This window comes from Aphelocoma coerulescens, chromosome 10 (assembly GCF_041296385.1).
Source record: "Aphelocoma coerulescens isolate FSJ_1873_10779 chromosome 10, UR_Acoe_1.0, whole genome shotgun sequence".
In the NCBI taxonomy this organism is placed as follows: domain Eukaryota; kingdom Metazoa; phylum Chordata; class Aves; order Passeriformes; family Corvidae; genus Aphelocoma; species Aphelocoma coerulescens.
In genome coordinates, this window is record NC_091024.1 from 5,360,692 (window position 1) to 5,386,857 (window position 26,166).

General features: G+C 51.4%; 2 protein-coding genes across 3 annotated transcripts in view; one reads left to right on the forward strand and one right to left on the reverse strand.

Annotated features, from left to right (window-relative positions):
- POLG (DNA polymerase gamma, catalytic subunit) lies at window positions 1-11,222 on the forward strand. Its single transcript, XM_069025549.1, has 23 exons — window positions 1-56; window positions 610-1,234; window positions 1,536-1,731; window positions 2,127-2,294; window positions 2,546-2,692; window positions 2,906-2,985; window positions 3,407-3,589; window positions 3,714-3,877; window positions 4,094-4,217; window positions 4,288-4,512; window positions 4,662-4,779; window positions 4,956-5,027; window positions 5,142-5,264; window positions 5,445-5,605; window positions 5,720-5,773; window positions 5,871-5,988; window positions 6,429-6,564; window positions 6,674-6,920; window positions 7,001-7,123; window positions 7,414-7,582; window positions 7,845-8,053; window positions 9,145-9,302; window positions 10,420-11,222. The coding sequence occupies exons 2-23, from the start codon at window positions 648-650 to the stop codon at window positions 10,479-10,481; spliced, it is 3,624 nt and encodes a 1,207-aa protein (XP_068881650.1). The 5' UTR covers window positions 1-56; window positions 610-647; the 3' UTR covers window positions 10,482-11,222.
- FANCI (FA complementation group I) overlaps window positions 9,985-26,166 on the reverse strand; it is a 24,378-nt gene continuing 8,196 nt past the window's right edge. The window contains exons 15-37 of one of the 2 annotated variants that reach the window (XM_069025548.1): window positions 25,986-26,056; window positions 24,980-25,094; window positions 24,456-24,578; window positions 23,296-23,364; window positions 22,129-22,230; window positions 21,117-21,305; window positions 20,901-21,022; window positions 20,343-20,507; window positions 19,907-20,086; window positions 18,466-18,629; window positions 17,978-18,054; window positions 17,410-17,526; window positions 16,652-16,703; window positions 15,959-16,086; window positions 15,762-15,830; window positions 15,559-15,646; window positions 15,071-15,252; window positions 14,385-14,441; window positions 14,242-14,301; window positions 13,449-13,535; window positions 12,314-12,409; window positions 11,728-11,853; window positions 9,985-10,910 (exon numbers count right to left, since the gene is read on the reverse strand). In XM_069025548.1, the coding sequence (XP_068881649.1) occupies window positions 10,845-10,910; window positions 11,728-11,853; window positions 12,314-12,409; window positions 13,449-13,535; window positions 14,242-14,301; window positions 14,385-14,441; window positions 15,071-15,252; window positions 15,559-15,646; window positions 15,762-15,830; window positions 15,959-16,086; window positions 16,652-16,703; window positions 17,410-17,526; window positions 17,978-18,054; window positions 18,466-18,629; window positions 19,907-20,086; window positions 20,343-20,507; window positions 20,901-21,022; window positions 21,117-21,305; window positions 22,129-22,230; window positions 23,296-23,364; window positions 24,456-24,578; window positions 24,980-25,094; window positions 25,986-26,056 (2,505 nt within the window). In that variant the 3' untranslated portion in view covers window positions 9,985-10,844. Of the gene's footprint in view, window positions 10,911-11,727; window positions 11,854-12,313; window positions 12,410-13,448; window positions 13,536-14,241; window positions 14,302-14,384; window positions 14,442-15,070; window positions 15,256-15,558; window positions 15,647-15,761; window positions 15,831-15,958; window positions 16,087-16,651; window positions 16,704-17,409; window positions 17,527-17,977; window positions 18,055-18,465; window positions 18,630-19,906; window positions 20,087-20,342; window positions 20,508-20,900; window positions 21,023-21,116; window positions 21,306-22,128; window positions 22,231-23,295; window positions 23,365-24,455; window positions 24,579-24,979; window positions 25,095-25,985; window positions 26,057-26,166 lie in introns of both variants that reach the window. The other variant, XM_069025547.1, reaches the window with a different exon arrangement.

Genomic DNA, 26,166 nt, shown 5'->3' on the forward strand with positions numbered 1-26,166 from the left:
CCGGGCGCCCGGATTTGGATCTGCCCGGCGGTCCAGGCCCTTGCAGCCCGGTCCAGGTGGGAGCCGGGGGCAACTGAGGGGGAAAACATCTGTACGGGGGATAACATCTGTACGGGGATAGCATCTGCACGGGGGATAACATCTGTATGGGGGGTAGCTTCTGTATGGGGGGTAACATATGTATGGGGGAAAACATCTGCGCGGGGGATAGCATCTGCACGGGGGATAACATCTGTATGGGGGATAACATCTGTATGGGGGATAGCTTCTGTATGGGGGGTAACATATGTATGGGGGAAAACATCTGCGCGGGGGATAGCATCTGTACGGGGGAACACATCTGTACGGGGGATAACATCTGTGTGGGGGAACAACATCTGTATGGGGGGCACGGCTTTGTGGGGGAAAACACCGGTATGGGGGAAACCATCTGTTTGGGGGCACCGCTGTGTGGGGGAAAACGTCGGTATGGGGACACAGGTTTATGGGGGGCACGGCTGCATGGGGGCACGGCTGTACAGAGGGGTGCGGGACTGTACAGGACAATGCGTGCATGGCGGGGGTGGTGGCCGGTGCTGAGCTCACCCCTCGCCTTTTCTCCGCCCGCAGCTCCAGCTGCCCGTGCTGGGGCACGTCCCGGAGCAGGGATGGCGATGAGACGCGTGCCCTGGGTGCGCTCGCTGAGGGGATGCAGCCCCCAGCCCCGGCGATGCCACTCCAGCTCCTCGGCCAGCAGCCCGCTGCCGCAGGAGCCGAGCCAGGAGCCGGCCGCGGGCCAGCGGCGCATGAACCCCCTCAACATCCAGATGCTGTCCAGGACCCTCCACGAGCAGATCTTCCGGGGCGCCCGGGTGCGCTACTCGGCGGAGGAGGTCCAGCGGAGCGTGGAGCACCTGCAGCGCCACGAGCTGTGGGGCAAGGAGACCTCCACGCTGCCCGACGTGGACCTGCAGCTGCCCCGCATGTACGGGGACAACATCGACGAGCACTTTCGCCTCCTGGCGCAGAAGCAGAGCTTGCCCTACCTGGAGGCGGCCAACGAGCTGCTGCGCTGCGAGCTGCCCCCGCTGCCCGAGCAGTGGGCGTGGAAGCTGGGCTGGACCCGCTACGGCCCCGATGGGCGAGTGGAGGCTGTCGACTTCCCCGAGGAGCGGGCGCTGGTGTTGGATGTGGAGGTGTGCGTGGCTGATGGCCAGTGCCCGACGCTGGCCGTGGCGGTCTCGCCGCACGCCTGGTGAGATGCCGTGCCAGCAGCGACGCTGGGGTCACAGCAGGGGTGGGGAGGAGGCAGTTTTGAGAAGGATGGGGATGCTCCTGAGCGGAGCCTCTTCCTGCAATCCACTGCTGGCTTGCAGGAAAGACACAACAAAGCCCCAAAGCGTGGCTCTGGAATGTGGGATGTGTGTACTGCTTGGCAAGTGCAGCGCTCCCCAGGGTGGGTCAGCTCCCTCCCACAGGTGGGGTCCTGCTCAGCGCCCCATGGCACTGCAGGTGCTCTGTTTGTGACAGCTGCCGGTGCCACATGTCCCCCACAGGTACTCGTGGTGCAGCAGGCGACTGCTGGAGCAGCGTTACTCCTGGTCCAGCCACCTCACCCTGGCTGACCTCATTCCCCTGGAGAGCCCAGCAGGTGCCAGCTGTGCCAGCAAGCAGGACTGGATGGAGAGAGTGGTGGTGGGACACAATGTGGCCTTCGACCGGGCGTTCATCAAGGAGCAGTACTTTATCCAGGTAATCCATTGAGCCTTTGCTTTGTACTGGCAGCTGCAATTCCTTACCCACACAATCATTTGCATTGGGTCTTGAGGGTTATTTTGATAGATGCTGTTCTGCACAGGTACCCCAGGTTTGTGTTCACCTTGTTCTGCAGAGCAGGTTGAGGTTGGATCCCTTTAGAGGAAAATGTTCCTGCATCCTGTAAGGCTGCTGGAGGCTGCAGGGTGACAGCTGGGGAGGTGGCAGGAGCCTTTGAGTAGCTGACAGCCTGCACTGGGCATGCTTTTGGTTCTCAAAAGGGGAGTGTGGGAGGCAAAGTTTCCCTTAGCAAAAGCAGCTTGAGCAGAGGAATTGCAGCTCCTCCAGCATATCCCAAACCCTCACTTTTCTCCCACTGTGTTGTGTCCCAGGGCTCCAAGATGCGTTTCCTGGACACCATGAGCATGCACATGGCCATCTCGGGGCTGACAGGCTTCCAGCGCAGCCTCTGGATGGCTGCCAAGCACGGCAAGAGGAAGGGGCTGCAGCAGGTCAAGGAGCACATGAAGAAAACACGCAGCAAGACAGAGGGGCCAGCAGTGAGTGAGGGAGCTGAGCTGCTGGCAGCAGTGTGGGTGGCAGGGGACCGTGTGCTCCTGTGATGGGGCTGTTTGCTCTTGTACTGGCAGAGTGGGAGCTGTTGGAGCAGCTCTGCTGAGTGAAGCTCTCGCAGCACATTTCAGATAAGGTGGCCTTGGTTTAAACTGGAACAGCAGCATCCTCTACTCCTCCTGATCTTGGCTGCAGCTGGTCCTCCTCCCACACTGCCTGACCCCCCTGTTGTCCACAGATCACCTCGTGGGACTGGGTGCACGTCAGCAGCATCAACAACCTGGCCGATGTGCATGCACTCTACGTCGGGGGGGAGCCGCTGCAGAAGGAGGCACGGGAGACCTTTGTGAAGGGCACCATGGCTGACGTCAGGAGTCACTTCCAGGTGCCATTCCACCATCCTGACAGGCAGCAGGAGCTGGAGAGGGGAGCAGGGTGGTAGTAGCTGCTGGGGTAGTTTCTATTTTGCTGCCCTCTCTTGCAGCTTTGTGTGTGCATGGGGCTGTGACCTGCTCTGTGCTCCTGCAGCCCCCATGCCTTGCCCTGTGCTGGCAGAGGGGTGGCTGCTTTGCCTGCTCTCACCTGCTGCTGTCCTCAGGACCTGATGTCATACTGTGCCCGTGATGTCCAGGCTACCCATGAGGTGTTTCAAGAGCAGCTGCCACTGTTCATGGAGAGGTGAGAGCTGCCAAATTCTGGCTGGCATTGGCCAGGTGGCTGTGGGCTTGGTGGGCAGTGGGGAGGGTCACAGTCCCTCTGGACATGAGATGTGGCTCCTCTTGTCCTTAGGGTGTCCTGAACCTCTTTTCGGGAGGGACTTCAGACCCCTCCTGTGTAGGTGAGCAGGAATAAACAGCAGCACAGTGGCTGGGGAAGGTGAGCAGGCTTCCTGAGGCAGCCTGGAGCTATACAGTTTTGGGGTTGTTGCACAGGGCAGGCAGAAGATACAGAGATCATTACAGTTTAGGGGAAGAGCATCGAGGTTTGTGTGAGGCTGGGAAACTCTAGATGAAGACACATTCGTATCTATTGTAGTCTGGTGGTTCCAGGGCAAATCCTCTCTGGCAGATACCTAATTCTTTGCTGCTTTGGGGCCCAGGTGCCCCCACCCTGTGACATTTGCAGGGATGCTGGAGATGGGAGTGTCCTACCTGCCAGTCAATGGGAATTGGAAGAGGTACCTGAATGATGCTCAGGGCATTTACGAGGATCTGCAGAAGGAGATGAAGAAGTCCCTGATGAACCTGGCCAACGATGCCTGCCAGCTGCTGCACGAGCACAGGTGCCATGGGCTGGGGCTGCAGGTCCTGCTGGAAGGAGCTCAGGCACCAAGTGGTCCCTGGGGGGCTGTGGGTGGGTGTGGGGGACAGAAGCAAAGCTGTGGTGTGACAACCGTGTGTCATCAGGTACAAGGACGACCCTTGGCTCTGGGATCTTGAGTGGGACACACAGGAGTTTAAGCAAAAGAAGAATCCAGGGAAGAAGAAGAAGAAGAAAGGTCAGGATGGGAACAGCCAGGTCTCCCTGGCAGCAATGGATGCAGAAGAGTCAGCGCAGGAGTGGCAGGAGGGTGAGCACAGGTGATCCCTGGGGAGGAGGGATGCTCCAGGGCTGCCTCCCCAGGAGTGCCCAGACAAAGGGACAAAGTTTGTTGGAGCTGCAGGGTAAATCACTGCTGGCCTGTGTCCCATGCAGCTGCATGTGGTGGGGGAGTGGTTTGATGTCCCTGTCCCCAGAAGGGTGGCACAGAGGACCCTTTGCCAGACAGTCCTTCTTGCCCCACCAGACCCTGGTCCCCCCAGTGAGGATGAGGAGCTGAAAGTCCCTGCGAGCCAGCTCTGTCTGGAGCGCCTGAAGGAGACAGTTGCACTGCAACCCAAGAGACTCCAGCACCTGCCAGGCCACCCAGGGTGAGTTGGGGACCCTGGGTGTCCCCAGGGCTTGCCCTGCACTCTCTGACCCATCCCTGCTGCTCCCCAGCTGGTACCGCAAGCTGTGCCCACGCCTGGAGGAGGAGGGGTGGGTGCCTGGCCCCAGCCTCATCAGCCTGCAGATGAGGGTGACCCCGAAGCTGATGCGCCTGGCCTGGGATGGCTTCCCCCTCCATTACTCGGAAAAACATGGCTGGGGATACCTGGTGCCAGGACGGCAGGACAATTTGCCAGCAGCCCCTCTAGAGACCGATGGCCCCTCCTGCCCACACAGGTGAGGGGATGTAATGGGGTGCTGGGCTGGGAGCTGCCCCATGGGGATATCTGTGGGAGCTCCCTGGAGCCCTGGCACTGTGCCCAGGAGCTGCCCCAGAGCCTTAGGCCCTGTTGTGGATGCATCAGCCCTGCCCTCTCCTCTGCCAGGGTGATTGAGGACCTGTACAGGCAGCACTGCCTGGAGAAGGGCAAGGAGCAGCCCCCGAGGCTGGAGTCTGCTGTAGAGGACGAGCTGGTGATGGACAGCAGCACAATGTGGCAGAAGGTGAAGGAAGGGATGGAGGGTTCCCTGGTGGGAGGGAGGGGTGCGGCTGTGCTTCTTCCTGAGTGCATGCAGTAACCAGCCCTGTGTGCAGCTCCGAGTAAGAAATTCCCTTTAATAAGGGTTACTGGAGGATTGGTGTTTGATCTGGTTTCTCCCACGGTTCCTCTCTGCCGCAGATGGAAGAGCTGAGCCAGATTGAGGTGGATCCAGAGGAGAAAATGAGCAAAGCAGACCAGAGCCTGGTGCTGGTAAGGAGGGGTTTCCTGTGGAATGGGGTGGTGGATTGGTCTCTCTTTCCTTGATTTCCCCCTCCTGCCATGCCTGAAAATGTTCCTGGCATTGCTTCACTTTGCTCGTCGCAGGAGGAGATGGAAGAGCTGAGCAAGCAGCCAGAGATGAGGAGCCAGCCCTCGTTCCACCATGGCAATGGTCCCTACAACGATGTCAACATCCCTGGGTGCTGGTTCTTCAAGCTGCCTCACAAGGCAAGCTGGGGCTCCTGGGGCTCTTCCTGTCCCCACAGTGCTGCTGGGACCCACGTGATCTCATCCCGTGGGGTTGGGTGGGGGAAGTCCATCTCTGTAGCTGGGACAGGAGGATGCACAGAGCTTTGCTGATGTGGCGTGGTGGCTTGCTGAGCCCTGACACCTCTTCTGCTGCTAAAGGATGGGAACGACAACAACGTGGGAAGCCCTTTTGCCAAGGATTTCCTGCCCCAGATGGAGGACGGCACCCTGCGGGCTGCTGTGGGCCGCACCCACGGGACAAGAGCCCTCGAGATTAACAAAATGATCTCGTTTTGGAGGAACGCTCACAAGCGGATCAGGTGAGCAGCTGCTTTCATGGTGACACCCCTGCAGGTGGAGGCTGTGTTGAGACAGGGGAGTTTGTGTGGATGCACAGGGGAGCTCAGCATCTCACCTGCCATGTGTCCTCCCAGTTCCCAGATGGTGGTGTGGCTGAAGAAAGGGGAGCTGCCTCGTGTGGTGACCAGGTACGGGGCGGAATGATCCAAACCTGGACTGTTGTTCCCTTTACCCCGCGCCAGGAGGGCTCTTGCAGGATGATGCTCATTCTTGCCTCTGTCCCAGGCATCCTGACTATAATGAAGAGGACAGTTACGGAGCCATCCTGCCGCAGGTGGTGACTGCAGGCACTGTCACCCGCCGAGCAGTGGAGCCCACCTGGCTGACAGCCAGCAACGCCCGGGTATGGCCATGCTTGGATCCTTGCCAGGGGTGTTTTGGGGCTGCCTCTGTGTTTTGGACTGATGGGAGCTGCTTGGGTTGGAATAGGAGTTGGATATGGATGCTGGGATTTGGGGTGGCAGGGCCAGTGCTGGGGTGCTCTTGTTGATGTGCTTTGCTGTGGGAGAGGGGAAGGAGTTGGCAGAGGCTCTGGAGCTTGAGGATGTGGTGAAAGGGAAAGAAAGTACCAGTTTCTGTCCTTTCTCAAGCTCCCCTTCTTCTGTGCTGGAGTAACCGAGTGGGTGATGCTCCAACATGGGTTAAACCCGGTTTTGACATTGAGAAACAAAACTTAGGAGCACGGGGAGTGCTGTGCCAGCACACTGTGGCTGTAGGAGGAAGGCTGCTCCTGTGCCATGGAGGAGGAGAGGGATGTGCTGAGCTGAGCATCGTGTCCTGCAGGCCGACCGGGTGGGCAGTGAGCTGAAAGCCATGGTCCAGGTGCCACCCGGCTACTCCCTGGTGGGAGCAGACGTGGATTCCCAGGAGCTCTGGATCGCCGCCGTGCTCGGCGAGGCGCAGTTCGCCGGCATGCACGGTGAGCCGGGGCTGCGCCGCGGGGGAGCGGCTTTGCCGGCCAGGGCGGCGATCCCCCGGATCCCAGTCCTGATCCCGCGTGGTGCCCAACCTCCGCTGCGCTCCCGCAGGCTGCACGGCCTTCGGCTGGATGACTCTGCAGGGCAAGAAGAGCAACGCCACGGACCTGCACAGCAAGACGGCCGCCACCGTGGGCATCAGCCGGGAGCACGCCAAGGTATTCAACTACGGGCGCATCTACGGGGCGGGGCAGCCCTTTGCCGAGCGGCTGCTGATGCAGTTCAACCACCGGCTGACGCAGCAGCAGGCGCGCGAGAAGGCGCAGCAGATGTACGCCGTCACCAAGGGCATCCGCAGGTGGGTGCTGCCCGGGGACAGCGGGGACCCGGCTGCTGGCAGTGTGCCACGGGAGATGGGTTACTGGCTCTCCCCTCCAGGTTTCATCTCTCTGAGGAGGGGGAGTGGCTGGTGGCGAAGCTGGACTTGGCTGTGGACAGGGCGGAGGATGGATCGGTGTCGGCCCAGGATGTCCAGCGGCTCCAGAGAGAAGCCGTGAAGAGGTGAGATGGGCTGACCCTGCACGGCTGTGTGGCATTGGGATGTGGAGAGGGCTGCAGCCCGATGGGCAGTGGGCAGAGAAGGCAGATGGGGCTGGATAGTCTTGGTCCACCCTTCCTGCTGGGCCAGGGAGGTTTGATCTGGGGGGTCTCAGCCTCACCCACTCTCCCAGTGAACAATTAGCAGGGTCTCATCCTGCTGCCCCCAAACCAAGAGGGAGTGTTTGAGGATCTCAAATGGGGACCTGCAGCCCACTCCCACACTTCGAGCAAATCTCCCCTCTGCCCCACAGGTCCCGGAAGGGGAAGTGGAATGTGGTGGAGCACCGAGTGTGGGTTGGAGGCACCGAGTCTGAGATGTTCAACAAGCTGGAAAGCATTGCCTTATCCCCCTCCCCACAGACCCCAGTGCTGGGCTGTCACATCAGTAGGGCCCTGGAGCCTGCCATGGTCAAGGGGGAGGTAAGGATGTAGCTCTGGGCTGCTGAGATTTTGGCTTTACTCCTCCAAAATAAGTACCTGATGTTCAGCCCCTCTTAGATTGCTGGAGACCCACTAGGCTCTTGTAGCCATTCAGGAAACCCACTATTCCTTTATCTCCATGCCATCAAGAAAACTCAAGCACCCTGAGTTTAAGAGATTTCTCCCAGGAACTGTCCTGTAAGGGTACCGTGCCCTTGACTGCAGCGCTCTCTTACTGTCCATCTGTGTCTCCTTTCACCAGTTTGTGACCAGCAGAGTGAACTGGGTGGTGCAGAGCTCGGCTGTTGACTACCTGCACCTCATGCTCGTTGCCATGAAGTGGCTCTTTGAGGAGTTTGACATCAAGGGGCGCTTCTGCATCAGCATCCACGACGAGGTGCGGTACCTGGTGCAGCACCAGGATCGCTACCGGGCAGCCCTGGCCCTGCAGATCACCAACCTCCTCACAAGGTGAGATGTGATGGCTCTGGTGTCTCCTGGGGAGGGGCAGCAGTGACTCTGGAGAGGGACAGGCAAGCCCCAGGGGCTGGAGTTGGCTTTGCCGACAGCAAGCTGATACAGAGCAGTTTTCTTCTGCTCAGGGCAAGTTAGCAGCACTGGAGGCTGCAGTTCCTTCATGTGTGACTCAGGTGGCTATAAATGAACCTCGGCTTTGATTTCCAGGGATAATATACTGGCAAGAGGGGGATATCATCAGCTTCTGGCTCCTGCAGTGATGGGGCCATTCATTGGCTCTGCTGGGATGCAAGTGAATCGCCTCCTGCTCCTTTCAGGTCTGCAGCTGTCACATGGCAGCAGCCTTTGGGCTTGGTTGAGGAGCTGGGAGCCTGAACCTGTCCCATCCCTAGTCCCCTGCTGCCTTCAGGGGACAGCAAGGGGCACGGCTCATCTCTGTTGTGAGCACCAGCACTGTCGCCCCTCCCACAGCATTCTTGGGGTGTTCCTGCTGCTTCCCTGCCCCATGCAAAACTAAGCTCAGCCTAGAAAGCTCCTGACCTCAAAGGGCTCCTGTTGATCCAGCTGTGGCACAGGCAGCTTTGCCAAATCCCCCTCCCAGCACCGTGGGGTATTTGGTTACACGAGAGCTGGCCAAGGTGAGCTGTTTCTCCCGTGTGGAGGCAGGGATGCTGCAAACAGCCTTTCTGCAGCCGCAGCGGGGACAGGCACCCTGACGTTCCTGCCTTTGTGCCGGCTCCTGCGAGCACAGGGCTTCCTGCTGGGAAAATCCCGCATCTGCTCTGCCTGCCAGAGAGGATTAGCCAGCAGTGAGGGGCTGGATTCTTCCCTTCTCCCCAGGAGGCTCCATTACTTCCAAGGAGGCACCGTTACTGTTCCTCCCATGCCCACTTTAGCAATACTTGACTCTCTTGCTACCCAGGACTTAGAAAACATCTTGTCCCCCACCTGCCGAGTGATGTGGGTGCAGAGTACCTTGTGAGGGGTGTCTGGCCAGTGTTTGGTGAAACTGGCTGGTCAGAACTGAGTGTGACCAGGCCAAGGGTGATGTCCAGCACCGTCCCACCTGCTTTCTTGTTCTCCAGGTGCATGTTTGCCTACAAGCTGGGCCTGCAGGATCTGCCACAGTCAGTGGCTTTCTTCAGTGCGGTGGACATTGACCAGTGCTTAAGGAAAGAGGTGACCATGAACTGTGTGACGCCATCAAATCCCACGGGGATGGAGAAGTACGGCATCCCTCAAGGTGAGCGGTGTCTGTGCAAGCTGCCCCCTGTAATTGTCCCTGTGTGAGCCTTCCCAGCTTAAGCAGAGCACTTGGCCTAAGTAGTCATTCCCTGAGGGCCCCTCTGTTCAGCTGAGGCACCTCATAAGCCCCTTGGTTCCTGACCCATCATCTGACCTGCGGGGCAACCACCGTGCTGGAGCCTGCCCCTCTTTCCTCAGGCCTCGAGCAGTTTGTGCTGCTGCTTCCAAGTATTTGTGACAGTGATGAGCCAGGCCTGGCTCTGTTCTCCCATGCTATGTTTGCTTTGTGCCCCTCAGTGGAGCCCTCCTGTGCACTTTCAACACAACCCAAATTTAACTTCTCCTTCTCTGAAAGGATGCACCCTCAACAACCTTGGCTATTTTGCCCTGCAGACCCAAATCTTTCCATCCTTCATTCCTTTCCCTCCTTCCCTGCTCTCCCTTAGCCCAGCACAGCTCTTTTCAGAGAACTGCAGTGGTGTTGCTGGGTGCTTTCTCAGCAGTCCCAGGGCCTCAAGTCATCCCTGTCTGCACTCAATGTAACCCTCTAATTGCTGCAAGCAAACATTTAACTCGTGGCTGGGAAAGCAGCTCCTCCTCACTGTGCAGCAGCTCTTTCCCAGATAAGGGAAGAACCTGCCCTCAGATTTGTTCTCTCAGTCACTGCACACATCAGATGCTCCGCCCTTAAGTACCCTTTATTAAGAGTCTTACAGGCAAAGGGTGCTTTCAGAAACAGGATTTGTGCTCTGTAGGCAAAAAGGGCACTTTTCACCAAGAACAAGGCAAATTAAACAAGTGCATCGCAATCAGGCTCAGCAAAAACGTAACAGCAAAAACCAGTGTCAAAACCAGCCTGGGCAGAGGAAGCTGTGGCCTCTCGCTGCTCAGGAGCTGCACACAGCAGCTTCAGCTCCAAGGCAGAACAGCACACGTTCCCAGCTTCCTACTGCTGCTGGTTCCTTCACTGTCACCACGACCCAAAACAGAAGTTTGAATAAATTTAGGGCTTTCTGTGCTACATGCTCTGAACTAAAGCAAATCCCAAGCATCGCTGTCTTACGTTGCACAGTCTGAGTGTCCTGCAGGGAACTGACTGTCCCCTTGTGTTCCAGGGGAAGCACTGGATATATATCAGATAATTGAAATAACCAAAGGTTCGCTGGAGAAGCAGTGACGACACCAGAGTGCCAGGACAATTCTCCAGACAGCGTGCCAAAGCCTCACTGTCCTTTCAGAAGCAGATCTTTTGGCAGGGACTGATCCCAGTGGCTCCCTTTCCTTTTTGCTGTAAGAAGGGATGTTCCTGGGGAAGATCTTGTAGCAGCACATTTGAATAGCAGAGGCACTTCTGATGGCAGCAGCCAGCTGTGAAACCTGAGACAGGGGCCAGAGTCAGTCCCATGGACTCAAGGGAAGAAGTCATAAGTATTTGGCAAGAGAAGCAATAAACCATCATCTCTGGATCTGCAGCCTGCGACCAAGGCGAGTCCACCATGGAACAGGCACTGTGAGAGGAGGCAGCAGCAGCAACCCCCATTTATTTTTTTCTCTGTCTCTTCTTTTTGGGTTCCTGGTTCTCATCTGTCTGCTCCGCTGTGCTGCTCTGGAGAGGGGAGGGAGAGAGCAGCATCAGAGTGTGATTGTTTTTGTGTGAGTAGTCTAAGGAGTGTTTACCTAGAGCAAGAAGCCAGGTGTACAGAACAGGATTTAGCTTTTTTTTCCTCCCTAACATAAGGACCTGAAATGGAACTCCTGTCAGCCACTGAGACTTTCCCCATGGACCACCCACCTTCCTAATTCATGCTTAGACCACAGGCTACCAGTGGCACAGAACAGGGACTCTGTCCTGGGTTTTGGCTTGTTGAAACACTCAGGAAAATATGGACAGAAGCACCAATAAAAACCTGGACAATCAGCAGAGTAAACTGTTTATTTTTCTTAGCCAGCACAGGTGGCACTGCTGTCACTAGCACTACCTAGTAGAGATGGCTCTGAGAATGATGCCTTGCAGAATTTGCCCTGCCAGGTCTTTATCTACAAAAACCTGTATACAAAACCACTTTGCATCATTCTGCAAAGGTCTGATCCTGGCCAGGCAGTAGATCCTCATGTGTAATGCTGATAGACCTCTCTGCTTTCTGAGGCAAAGAACAAGGCCTAAGAACAGTTTCACTTCCCCAAGACTAGGGACACAGAGCTGGTACATGAAAATAAAAGGCCACTCAAGGCAGAGGGTTGGGGTGTAGGGGGTGTTCTGAGATAAACTGTTCACTCCTTCCTATCAGCTTAGTATTAAAGTGAGAGCTAACCCAGGGAAAACAAGCTGTCCTAACTTCACACATTCCTGCACAACTCACAGATACAGCTGGCTTCTAAAGAGGAGGATACCTATCAGTAAAAGCAGCTAAATGAATTCTGACCTGGTCATTGTGTGGCTCGTTCTCAGCATCCTCCGAGCTGCGCTCCTGCAGGGCACTGTCCAGCACGGACGCGTTGATGCGGAAATCCCGGGAGGTGCTTAACTTCATGTACTGCATCAGGTTCACCTGCAGCAACCAAGGGGGAAACAGGCAGGGAAAACATGAAGCCATGAGCATCTTAGCTTAGTGTTCTACCCTGTCTAGTCCTTTGCACAGCACTGGGAGAGTCTCTCACAGTAATAACGCAGGATTGAAGCACGAAGTGGGTGAAAAAGCACCTGCCCCATGCAGTGCAGGGGCCCATTTACATCTTCCTAAAAGCCAAGTGATTGCCAGTTACTCTCACTCTCATGTAGGACCTTGTTGTGGTACATTTCACGACACAGACCGGGAGAGAGCGAGGAAAGCTGGCACGAGGTGTGCGTGTTCCTGCTCCACCAGAAACCACAGGTCACAGGCAGGACTGATGTGGACATGGGCTGGCATCAGTGTGGCAACAATTCAGCAGTGTTGGGCCAGGAGCACGGGCAAGGGCTGAAAGGTCCTTACACCTTCCTAATTACAGAAGATGTCTGCTTTACATTACCTTTGACTTCTTGGAGAGGTGGATAAGGAACTTCTCATACTGCTCAATTGCAAAAATCAGGTTTGGGATTGGCTTGGTCTCCCGAAGCACCTTGGCCTGAAATGCAGAGAGGAGTGAGATGGGTCAGATTTGGGAGGGAACAGTGGCACTGTAGCCTGACATGGAAGACCATAACATTCCCAGTTTAGTGAAGAGTCTTCAGCAGCTTTGCTCTGTACCAGTGCTGCCCCAGCAAGCCTTGCCAGCTTTGTCACTAGTTTTAAACTGACTCCCAGGATGGTTCTGCAGTGAGGCTCTGCTGTGCATTGTTTTGTGCTCTGCCTGCAGCCCACAGCCCTGATATCCCTGCCAGCAGCTCCTCTGCTCCAGCTCCCCCAAGGCATCACAAGCACAGGCCATCCAGGCAAGGAGCACCCTGACATTTCACCACATTGTTGTCCTGCTTATTCACCACCACTGGTGCTCGTTCCCCATGGTGACAGAGGGGTAAAGGACATGCAGCATTTCAGCCCATTCCCATACACTCAGGGAAGAGCTAGGCAGATCATGCTTGTGGCTTTTAAACCCTTAACATCACAGGAATGTCTGGGACAGCTGAAGAGACAGAGGAAATGCTGTCTGGGAGCAGAGACAAAGGACATCAAGGACCAGGAACCTGCCAGCCTGTTCACTTGCTCCCAAACAAATAATCCAGTTGTTTTCAACTGCCTTACTTGAGTGGAATCCATTCCTTCTTTCATCTTTAAATGTACTGATAAAATTAAGAAACACTTAAAGAGGATGCAATATTGGTTCCAATAAATTAGCCCATATCTGTAATTTCATAGCTTACCCCAAATGGCAAAAATACCAGACAAGGCAACTATCCAGATTGACCTTTGTTTCATGTCCATGAGATTTTAAGATCCATTTAGTGAAGATGGCCCTTTTGTTATGTTTTTTTTTTTTGGTTGCATTGTTTGTTTGTGCTTTTTTAGACTTTTCTCTGAAGTTACAGTAGATTAAATTTGATTTTCACTTAAAGGCCCAAATGACAAATTGTCTGGTGATCTGTAAGAAGCCACCAGGTACCACAAGCCTCGAGGTACAATCCTGCAAATACAGCCCATGTTCTAATGGAGTGAGTCAGTCTTACCATGACTGTGGAGACTGCAGCAGCTTCATCCTCTTTCTTCTTCTTTTTCTTCTCTTCTAAAAAGCTTAAGCTCTCACTGTGGATGTTCTGAAGGAGGATGCCAAAAGATGTGTCATTAGAGGGTAAGCAGGGAAGAAATGCCAGCCAAGAAAGGCCAGAGAAGTCCTTGCTCTGGCCAGCTAACAGCATTACCAGCTAGGTAACAGAAAGGTAATGATACAAGGGTGGAATTTGGGATGATCTCAAAAAAAAAAATAAGGAAAGAAAAACTGATTTCATAATTCACACATTCAGAAATGTGAATGTGTGAGAAGTCCCCAGCAGTGATAGCTCTGCACACCCCAACACCTTCCCCAGTATGTTGTACAATTCCTGTGGTCCTCACACAAGTACCCAGTTCCTCTCCAGGCAGATAAATCCCAGCTTCAGCACCGCAGTCTTTGGCACCCACATTGCTTCACACTGTGATGACTGCAGTGCTGTTGACCTTTATTTGCCATTGTGGTTAACAGCAGTATTAATCTCATCGAAAAAAAAAACCCCACATGAACAGAGGGGAAAAAAACCAGCAAAAACCCAGCTCCCTCCCTGCTCAAGCAGAAATCAGCATGCTCAGTCTCAATGGTGCTGAAATGTCTTATACTATATTTGACAAAGTAAAGCTTGAACTGTAAGAAACTCAGGTCATGTCAAAAAGATGAATAATCCCCAAGGGTGCCCATGTACTGAAGCTGATACACCACTCAGCACCAGATAGACTGGCTGTGATTCTGCCAGTTAATTTAGGCCTTACCTGTACGTAAGTAATGAATGAGTAACACTGTGGGGTCAGATGGGAACCTGAGAGCTTGACCTGCAAAGGAGCAGAGAGAGAGGCTGGTGTTACTCCTAACTCAGGGCAATGAGCCATTTCCCCAGAAATTTGCTCACACTCACCAGCTTTTCCAGTCTTCCTGGAATCGTACTTGAGGTGCTGCGGCAAGCCTGGATGTACTGCAAGGAAAACACGAGTTCCTTCTAGGTGTGCTGTTCCCATCCTGTATCCAGGCAGAGCTCATACAATGGCACAGTGGGGAGGGCAGGATTGGCAGGATTTGCACAACTATCCTCCCCAGTGGCTTGCTACATCCAAGGTGCCATGTCTGCAATCCAGAGCTGTGAGAGGAGAGCTCTGGGGCAGTCACCACCTCGTATCAAAGGAGCTCCACAGGCCTGTGTTTCATGGCCCAGGTTCCTCCAGGTTCTGCTTCAGGGAAAGGGAATGAGTGGCAAGGGCAGGAGTGGTGAGCACTGTGAGAACACTGTGAGTGCCCTTCATTGTGCACACAGTTGTGTGGAGGAACCCACAGGACACGCTGGAAACAGCAACTCCAAGCCATGCAAAGCCAAATTCAGCTGGAGAGAAGCTTTCCTTTTATCTCCACTGGTACAACTATCACTGCTCAGAAAGGTCATAAAATTGAGGGCATGAAAGCCAACAGAACAAGGGCTCAACTCCTGCAAGGGACCAACAGCCCAGTCCCAACCCTAACTGCTGCCAGGGGTCACTGTGAGCTTGCTGCAGCAGATGGGGAGAAGGTTTTTAGCTCAGAGGCAGCCTGCTGTCAGCAGAGCACACTCACGTGTTTGATGAGGGAGGTGAGAATTGCGTATGTCTTGCTGAGGCTTCTCAGCAGTGTGTCCACACAGCTCCCTGCTGGGAGTGCAGTCTGCACCAGCTCATGATAGACTGTCAGCAGAGTTCCCAGCTGCAGAATTACACCTTTCTCCAGAGCCTGATTTTGATTTGATGCCTGAGAGGAGTCTTCTAGAAGAAAGAGATGAGTATCTGGTGAATGTGTGTCTAATGAATCCAGTTGTGCAGGTGGGAGGCACAAAAGCCCATCTTTGTGTCTGGTGTATAAAGCCCCAGTGGGGCAAGGGGAAAATAATAATAATGGAGGGATTTTGTGAGAACACCCTTATCTCACTTTGTTCATGTAGAACCAGCTCAAGGCAGAGTTTAACCTGCCCTCAGATGATGCTATCTCAAAATCCTCAAATATCTTTTTGCTGTCTTCATCGGTTTTTGACAAAGGTGTAACAGTAAGAACTGGACCACTTTCATTACCTGATGTGTCTGACCCCAGACTGGTGAGTTTCTTGATAAGCCAATCCACCTCTTCAAGGACCTTATCCACCTGACCCAGAACCAGCAGCTGAGACAGAAACCAATAACAAAACAGGTTTTTGGAGGAGTTTGGCACAACAGGAACCTGCAAGCTGCTCTGAGCACAGTAGCTCTGGACACTGCAGGTGTCTGTTCTGACTCACACAGACAGTGGGGGCTGCAGTCTTGGCATTCACTACGGCGAAATGGCAGCGGCCCTCCACTTCTATGTCCTGAGCAGAGGAGAGAAAACAAATTCTGGTGAGTAAAACTTTAACTGCTGTCACATAGTTTGCATCAGAGATGCACTCAAACCTGACAGCACTGTGTGATGAAGAGCTCAGCTACTCCTGCATCATACCTGATCTATGTCTCCCAGGCAGGCGTGGATGTCTTGTGCAAGTTCCCGCAGGAGACCGACAGGGCTCTTGTAGAGAACGTGGACACTGAAGAGCAGAGACAGCAAACCCTTGCAGCAAGAAATATCCTCTGTAGGGAAGAGAAAATAACACACTGCCAGGTGCAGTGCTTGCCTAGCTACTTAGGAACATCAGATATCCAGTGAGGGGAAGTCTCAGATTCAGTATGGATTTAACAGTAGGTGAAAATCCTATCAAAATACCGCAGCTATCAAAAATCCACCTAAAAGTGGGATTTAAAACATCAGGCATCCCATGTGAGAGTGCAAAGGCAAGTATGGCACACTGGAGCTCTTGGATCGTGGAAAAATGGTGACCAAAAGCACTGAGGAAGTGCAATACGAACCCTGGCAAGAGTACTGTCTTTCCAGAGATCCCAATCTGAGCCTAAATAACAAGGGAGAAAAGTCAAGTGAATGGCTTCCTTTCCTTCAGAAATGCTAAAAGATTTAGAGATGGAGTTCCTTCCCTAATACTTGTGCTTATAATCACAATGTTGTAGCAATCTGCCACAGAATGGGACCTGAATCTATCTTGACAGAGGTAAAACCAGGACAGACCCCAGCAGAGCATGTAAGGGTCTAATATCAGACCTGACACATCACATCTAAACATGCTCCTCAAAGCTTACTTACCAAGAGCATTTTCTTTGCAAACTTTGACTGTCCAAGTCAGGAACTGAAGGAACTATTTAAGAGGAGAAAAGATATCATGAGTTTGAAACAGAATTCAAAGCACAAAATAGTAACAAAAATTTAAGACAACGGATCACAGCAAAGGAAGATGAGTAGAGCACCCAGCCATGATCTGTGAAGTTCCACAAGGGACACTTAGCCTACTAACAGGTCAAAAGCTGAGACCCAGGACAGGGTAATGGCTATACATTCCCCTGGACAGAGTAACAGCTCCATTTAATTTAAGGTAAATGATGACTCCAGACTTCTGGCACAGTTAGTGCAGTTCCTAGCTTGTAAAATTGGGGCACTTTAGAAAATGACTCCTTGCGTGGAAGGAATTAGGCACTCAGCCAGTTTGGACTGGACACAAGTCTGCTGGCCTTTTTTGCCTCTATTCCCATGTGGAGGCCATACCACAACTAGGCCATGTTAGGAGTCCCTGCTCAGGAAAACAAATCATTCAGGTGTCCAAAAGCAGGATCAGAATGTGCAGGAGTGGGATGGCAAGGCAACTGCCTCTAAAGTGTCCTTGCAGGTGTGTGACAGGAGAACCCTTCCCAGTGTAACAAAACTGTCCCTTTGACCTGGTGGGGTCTGTGGGAGGAGGCAGGACACACATGTCAGAGCCCACAGATGCCAGCCCCATCTGATAATCTCCTTCCCACACATATGGCTATGACATGCATCCCAGCCACCACATGAAGGCTGAGGAGCACCTGCTGGGAGGCCGGATCCAGGAGTTTGGACAACGTGGAGAGAACGGTGATGAGTGACTGCGTTTCCTTGGCGTTGAAGTCATCTTCAGCACTGCTGAGTTGGTTCACCAGGGACCTCTGGTCATGGGAAGGAAAACAGTCCCTGAGTGTGAACACGTGTTGCAGAAGCAAATAACCAGAAGCTGTGGCAGATAAAGGGATCAGCAGCAAGGAGAATGACAGGGAGTACAAAAAGAGGACTCTTCTCAAGAACAAGTGCTGATTTTTGTTAGGAGTGCTTACATACAGGCCTGCACATGGTCAGTGTGACTTTTAGAATACTCAGGTAAGTTTATGCTGCACTGAAGAACTGAGAGTTCTGTAAATACACATGCACTTCCACCCAGCTCTGCAGGGCACCCTGAAGAAGCTTTCCTTAGGGATCAGAAACCTTGCTGAACTGCTAGTGAATCACTGCCACAGTTGCTATCACATACTCAGCCCTGTGGTCAAGCAACAGAGAGCTAGCAGTGTTTCCTGCCAGAATCCCAAAGGCTTTGGAACACTTGCAGCACACAGTGGTACTCACCTGAAACTGTCGGATCTGGAAGGCAGCTTTCTCTGTGACATTAATATCCGTTTCTTCTGCGTCACCATCAGTAATATCTGGCAGAGACAGAGAGGTGCAGAAAAAAAGCTAAATGCCAAGAGCAGAATACAGGATTTATTTCTAAAAGTGGGAAAGACTCCTCACAGCTAGAGGAGGAATACAGACTGCAGAACCACAGTGAGCAGAAAAATGTGTTAAAGGCAAACTTCAAATAGACAAATGCTATATCAGACCCCAGCTATCCTCTGTTGACAGACTGAGAGCTCTGTAAAGGCAGGTAAAATATATCTCTGGAACTTGTCTCTGGTATGAAAATCTATGCTACTAAGCCCACCTTGTTACAGAGAGACAAGAACCAGACCCATCTCTCCCTAGTGATGGATAAAGGGTGCTGGGTCCCTACGTGCCCACAGGTGGGCTGGAACCTGGAGAGTAGAAACCAGAGCAGAATTGTACCATGTGCCTACCCAGGGCTTGCAGAAACTGGGGGATCCTGGCAGAGTACAGCTGCTGCACCGTGTTGAAGATCCGCAGCAAACCTTCCAAGCACAGAAGAGAAATGCTTTTGCCCTTCTTCTTCCCCGATTCTTCAACAACGGTGGGAATTGAAGTGTACCTCCAAAGCAGAACCCTGTGGGATGGGAGATGAGATTTACTCCAGTAAAGCTGGCTGCACAGGACAGGAACTAGATTCTGCTCTTAGGATTGTATTTTTAATATAACTAAATTGGAAGGTCTTTTGCCTATAGGAAAAGGGTGGGGGAAGAGATCTTTTTAAGAAGATTTTATTTCAATGTCAGCAAAACAGCTACTGCATTCTTCCTGCACAGCTAAATAATTTAATTCTTTCCAGGTGCCAAGGGACCTTCCAATCTCATTTCAAGTCCATCTTTATACACTCATTTCTTCCACCCAGCTTTCCCTCTTTCTCAGACTACCCTGACCACTGGTGTCAAATCTGCCAGTGACAAAAAGAGCTTTTCTCGTGGCAGTTTGGATCTGTGAAATGTCAGAATTCACTACAGGGCTCTCTATAAATAAAACCAGAAAGGTAAAGGCAGGCAAAGCAAAGTAAAAGGCTGTGAGGAAAGCAAAATTGTTTGGCCCAAAGGAGACTTTTCTGTTTGTAGGCAAACATCTTTTTCCTGCTTCCCTAAGCCCACTTCTTCCCTTTTTTTGTTCCCTCTCCTTTCTTCTCATTAGTTCTGTTGCCTGCACAGATGATCTTATTCTGTTTCAATGTCCAATCACGCAAAACATGTAGCTCACATGTAGTCCTAATGACTGCAACAAAAATAGCCTCTATTATTTGGGGCGAGACACAAAACCAGCATTATGCATGGCAGGGGTAATTTGCATTTTGTGCTCTCTGCTGACTGGGCTCTGAAAAGACCCCATGCAGATATGACCTAGATTCCAAAAGACATTTACATGGTTCACATTCTTGGATTTCCAAAGGATTAGATGCATGAATGTCTTCAAGCATCTTGCAGAAGTCCTAAACAAATGCTTTCTAAAGCTTGGGTCCCTCATGCATCTGTTTTGTTCTGTAGCTCAAAGTGAATTTTAACTTTGCTGCATTCCAGAGGCCTCAAGAATCCAGCCTGTAATCATCTTACCTTCTCTGTGACAATGAGTGATGAACCAGAAGTCAGAAAGAGGCTGAAAATTTTTGATGGCATTTGGCTCTTCCAGACCAAGTTATTAGAGCTGTACCACTCCCTAGGGCACAGAAACTGTAGTGCCTCCAGTGTGATTTCTCAGGAGCACAGAAAGGCAGTGACTTCAACCCAGCAACAACAACTGTTTGACACAGTTAGGGACTGCATTCTTCTTTCAAAACCCTACCTGAGAATCAAAACTCCCCCAAACGCATTGCTGATGTCTCCACATGCCACACTGACTCACTGTGTGATTTTGCAGAGGTTCTGGAACATCTTCTCTGGATTTTGTCCATCTGGCCCGTCCGTTTGTCCCGTCTCCTCCAGCTGCTGCACCTTCTGCAGAGCGACGCTGACAGCGTAGCGCAGGAACTCCGTGCTGGAGCGCAGCACGGCCAGGCTCTCCTCGTGGCTCTGGGTATTGTCCCTGCAGGACCAGGAGAACTGTCAGAGAACTGGGGATGCACAGAAGAAGCTCAGGGATGGCCTAAGAGATTCAAAACTTAAATATGCATTTGCAAATAATATCACTGACTGAACTCAGGGTGGAAAAGACCCTTTGTTTTGGTAGCTTGTAGGGAAACACTCGGAGGATAGAGTTGCACCAGGTTTTCCAAGCACACTGACACATGGCTTGAATTAATGTCTGGCTCTGCTCCACAGAGGACTGGACACCTTCTCACCTGAACAGAGCTGTGAGCAGAGTAGAGACAAAACCCATGGACAGGAAGCTCCTTGCAGTTTTGTTGCTCAAGGCAGATTTGTTCTTTCCAGCTTTTTCCCTCAGGATTTCAGAGAGTTTGTTGTAACATGTAAACAGGCCTAGGACATCCTCAAACTTATTCTTACTGCAATAAAGTAGTAGAAAGCATTAATGGAGAAAATGCAGTCTTGGAGTTTCCCATTTGAAGCTTCAGCTGCCAAATTACACAACAACGGTGCCTAAATGATGAAACAAGGACCTATTACATCTCCTGGCCTCCCTCATGGTGTATACCTCACCCAATCCTCCTCAACCTGCTCTTCTACAAAATGTCAGATCCCATCTCCCACAACACATGATATTCAAAAGGAAAACACTCCCCAAGGCTCTGTGAGTGGCTGTGCCACGAGGCACTCACGCTCAGATCACTGATTCTGTGTTGGCACTACCATCCTGTGCCTGCAATGAGGCTGTACTCCAAAGAGCTGGGCAAATAATAGCACAGCTAGTGCTAGAGGGTAGGATTTAATGTTTTTACCTGAAATTCCCGATGTTGAAATTGTACTCAATCAGAACCTCACAAATTCCCATCACCTGAATGGCATAGATGTTATTTTTCACACCAACACCAGAAGACAGCGAAAAATCTGCTGATTTATCCTGAGAGGTAAAGGAAAAAAGTGAAAAATCTTTTCAAAACCTGACAAGAACTCGGCATCTTCTCCCACTGAGTCGAACTGAAAATCTGATTTACCAGTTCAAAGTCTTCCAACTCGCTCTTGATCATCCGTCGTGTGACAGATTCTAACATCTCTTCAAAGTTTTGCTCAAATCCCACACCCTCCTCCTCCTCCTCCTCGTCATCATCCTCAGCTCCTTGGCACAGGCGCACAGTGCTCTTGTACCAGGCGAGACAGTGCTGGATGCAGCAGAGCAGATGGGCCTGGAGGAAGCAGCCACACAGTCACACTCAGCCTTTGAGCTGGAGGTCACTGGCAGAAGTGGACAAGGGCCAGGCTGTTTTAGTGGGATGCAAAGAGCTGGAGCTGCCTTTGAAGCTGCTTTGAGTCTCAAGGATATGCCTCATTCCCAAATTGAGGGGATCACTAATCCCACATACAGCTGCCCATTTCCAGCTTCGGGCAGTGCTCTCTGCCCGAGCTTTTCTAGATGGGATGTAAAGACTTAACTCCCACTGCTCCCTCCACCCAGACACCTCAGGTGCTGAAGGAGATGGAAAGGGAATTTCCAAAGGGACTCTCACTCTAGCTGAAGTGTCTGCTCCCTTCCTGGGTGTGCTACTGCACACAAGCTTCCTTAGGGGGAAAAAAAAAACGATTAATTTGAATTTGTTCCCTTGGAAATCCAACAAATCATTGAGGTCTCATCTCCAGCAATTTCAAAGGAGCAAAACCAAAGGGCAAATCCTTCCCCCTGCTACACACACATACACACTGCACAACTGTTTTATGTGGAATTAAGTTAAAGGAGGGAAAAAAACCCCACAGGGTGAACTCAACAGAGGATAACAGAAGTACACTATTCCTAGAGCATTTTTCACACAGGTCCCCACAACCACGATGCTTGGGGAGCTCTAATAAATAGCCTGAGGCAGGAGTGAGATGCCCAGCTCTGTTGCCATTAAAAGAATTGCTCCAGGCTAGAAGAGGCTGAAGAAGCACAAGGTATTCAGCTCATGCAGCAGGACAACTAAAATGCTAGTAACAGATGAGCTTGCAGCTGTGGCCAGCCAATATAGCTCTTACCAGTGGTTCTTGCAGAAAGATTTGATCTCCTTGAGCCATAATACATCCCTCCAGTTTGAGTGGAGGCAGGAGGTCTGGCTGGGGCAAGTAATATTGCTTTATCTGTCACAGAAAACAAGAAATAAAAATAACCAGTTACTTGGTAACTGAGCCTCTTAAGATGCTTGAGAACAGAGTACAATAATCTTTGTACCCCATTCCAGAGAGCAAAACCTGGCACTGTGATAACAGGACTGCACAAGTACATGAGCCACGTCATCTGCTCTGCTGGTGATTAAAATCCCTTCTTGAGTTACTCCTGTACCTCTCAGCCAGGACACGTCACTGCCCTAAAACAACATCAGCTGACCACTTGCTGTTGTGTTGCCTCAACAAGTAACATCACTTGCACTCCACTGCAGTGTCACCCCTCCTTTAAACAGTGAGGATCAGTAGCTGCTGCTGCTGTAGAAAGTTACAGAGACATAACGATGCAGTAAAATTTTACACATTTACACCAACTTCCTATCAAGTGCCCTCTGCTACCCAAAAGCTGTCTTAGCTCTGTTCATGTTCCTTTCTCAGACCCTATACTGTCATGGGAAAGCTGGAATTAGTCAGCATGAACTCTATGGACGATTAAAGGGAAGAAAATTACTTGTCTCAAAGAAAGCACAGCCTGTCCAATGGATTGAGGAAATGTGATTGTCTTGTTGCCATGAGCAACACTGCTGGGGGATGAGTTAATCCTCCCAGATCCTACATGGACTTGGGTATTCTCCCGATGGGAGGACAGCAACATTAATTACTGTGTCAGCACACATCCTTGGGGAAGTATGGGATGGTAACTGCTGGGCACTGCTAAGGAACAGGGAGAGCACAAAGAACTTCTCTGGGCTCACACTTCCCACAGCACTGAAGAGCTGAAGGGTCGGAAAGGGCTCCAGGAGATCCTTCCTCTTCCACCCTTTGACAGGATATGAATCCTTCTCCAGACGTTTACCTAGTCTGCTCTCTCAGCATAGCAGGGGTTTGAACACCTCTTCAGGGAAGTGCCACAGCACTCAAACATGTTTGCAGTGTGAGGGAGAACGATTTCCCCAATATTTAACCTGAATTGTTTGCCATATTGGTTGAAGTGCAGAATTCTTAGAGTCCCTGCAGCCCCACCACGGAGCAGGACTTTACCTGGGACAACAGTGTTTCCATTATAGAGCTGGCCAGCTGGGAGTTCCTGCGAAGGACATCATAAAAACCCTGGAGACAGGAAGGAAGGACAGGTTGGCTGACACAGCAGAGAAAATGAACCACGGGCATAATAAGTTGGCGTCATAAGACAGCAACGACACCTTGGCACTGCAAGGAACCATGAGGAAGTTACAATGTGCTCAGTGTAAAACTCCATACCTGGCAAGGCAAAGGCACCACAGAAAGAAGGTATGAATCAGAAAGAGTATGAATTTCCTCACAGGGGCCCTCTCACAAGCTGTATCTCCCTAGCAGCAGTGGCAGCAAGCCCAGAGTGACTTTCACTGCTATTTAACACTAGCACAAGATCCAACTTCAAACTGTGAAATCCTGCTTCAAAGGCAAAACAAGCCAGTGGGGAAACTATAGGAGGCAACAAATCCTGCAGACTGAGAAAACTCAGTGGATGGATAAAGCAAGCACGAGTTTTCTAGCAACAGTGATGAACGCACCCAGAACTTGCAGCTCACCAAAGGTCAATCCAACCCAAGACAAGAAGGAAACAAAATCTCTCTGACCTGGACAGGCTTTTTTCCTCAAGGTGATAGTACACCACGGTTATAACACAACCTAAGATATGCACCCAAAAATGGCCCTTTAAAACAGGCCTGTCACAACAGACCTAAGGACAGCCAAGCTTTTAGAAACTTGGAAAGGAAGAGGAGAAAAGACAGATCCCTGATGCAGGCTCTAAGGAAGTTTCTCCATACTTTCCAGACAGGGTTTTCTTTGGAGCCCATAATTAACTCTCAACAGCTCCACATCTACCCAGTGCCTGTTGTACCACTCCTCCTCACTGGGCATCAAACACGCTTCCCATTCCCTAGGCCCTACCACAGCAAGACAGACTTTGACATATTTTGCTCTTAAACAACGCATGAGCTGAAGAAGATACATCAACGTGTCTTTGGGTTTGTAACAGTCAAAAAAAAAAAGCAGCAGAAGGATTGAAAACATGGTACACATGTCCCGTGAAGAACAAAACTGAGCTGAAGGGCTGTTTTTCACAATAACATGACTGTTATTTACCTGAGGCTAGAGAAGAATCAGACCACAGAAGAGCTTGTGGCTGTTTAAGAGACGGAGGAAACCATGTTTACCTCATATAACATGAGTCGAACGTCTGCTTGCTGGCTCAAACACCGCCTCAGGCTGCCCAGGATTTCTAGGCAGAAGGCCTCATTAGCTGCAGAATTATAGCAGGCATGAACATCTGCCTGGACCTGAGAAGGAACATTAGTCACGTTATACTGGTTACAACATCACTACACAGGAGCAAGGTGATAAGGGTCTGGCCCCTGAACAATCACTGAGATAGTCCTTGTGCTGCCAGGCTCCTCATCATTGTCATGGAGCAGTGGGAATGCTCCCCAGAACACTGGTGCTGTAAGAGAGAATAACTCCGAGAAGCAACATCTCCAGGCCAGCTTCTCTTTTGCACATTGCACTTCCCAAAGCTTTACTTCTGGGAAGGAAATTCCCTGCTGGATTTCCAGGGCTAATCCTTACTAAAGCTGTATTTCCATTCTGGGGGAACGCTCCCCTTTTGAGTTGTTTCAAACAGTGCATATTAGACACCAGACTGTCTCCCATGTCCACACAGGGACTGCAGAACAGCACTTACCTGAGTGGCACCAATGGCCTGGCTGCACTGGGAAGAGGACAGGCTGCCCAGAACCTTAAAATTTCTTAACAGGAGCAAGAAGCCAGCGACCGCAGCTTTACGAGCATCGAGCTGCCTGGGAATCGGGACAGGAAAGAGGGTTACATATGAAAACATGGAAGCAAGAAGCTCAGAAGCACATGAAATATCAACTCAGCAATGAAGAAAAGGCCACAAGTACAGAGTGACTGGGCCCCATACAACTGTATTTCCCAAAAGGGCAGTGCAGCCCCAAACAGTCAAGAGCTTGGCAGTTTGCTGGGAACTCCCTTACTCTACACTCTCACAATGTTCCATTTCCTTTCTGTCCTTACAGTGCTCACACTCAGGGAGTGCCCAGGCCAAGACACAAGTGTTAAATGTCCCTGGAAACTTAGGAGAGTCTCACAGACCTCAGAGTTGGAAAAATCCTAACAAAAACCTGGTGTTCACCTTTGCTCACAAACCCCCAGTCTTTCCCAAGACCGAGACCCTTGCTTTGAAAAATAATCCTAAATTTTGAATTCTATATTCATAACCAGGCAGCCACTGGCCAACAAAATCCAGTCTACAATCACAGCAGGATGGTTTGCTCAAAGCATGACCAAGACAACACCTTGTAAGGGATCAGAGGGAACGTGGCAGCTCAGCATTCTGATCAGTGCTTCCTTCCAGACCCTCCTTGGATGTACTCAGCTCTGCTAGACACATGCTGGAAGTGGTTTTCATTTTGCCTAGGTATTTGGAGTTCCCAACAGCTTTCTGAACTTGCAAAGCCCATTCATTCAGCTGGGGGTTGGGATTTGTGTCTCAGTTCAGTGGAGCTGTGACTGTACCACAGTTCTAGGCTAAAGGGACAGGAAATGTCATTATCTAGTTATGGGAAGAACACAGTAAGTAGATACTTAGCCAAAATAAAAAATACTTCTGCTCCAAAACCAGAAATGAGTTGTAGAATTTTTTTCAAAGAATCCCCTCCCCATCTTACCTGGAAAAGATAGCTTTTTGGAGAACAAGTATCAGGGAGTCCCTCACTGACATGCTGACTTTGAGCAGAGGCTGGAAAGGAAAATAACCTTTGGAGAGAAAAGCACTCAGGCATGCCAAGCCCTTGGGGCATATGAGCTCATCTTCCTCTGGCCCATCTGGCCCTACATTTTCAGTACTGT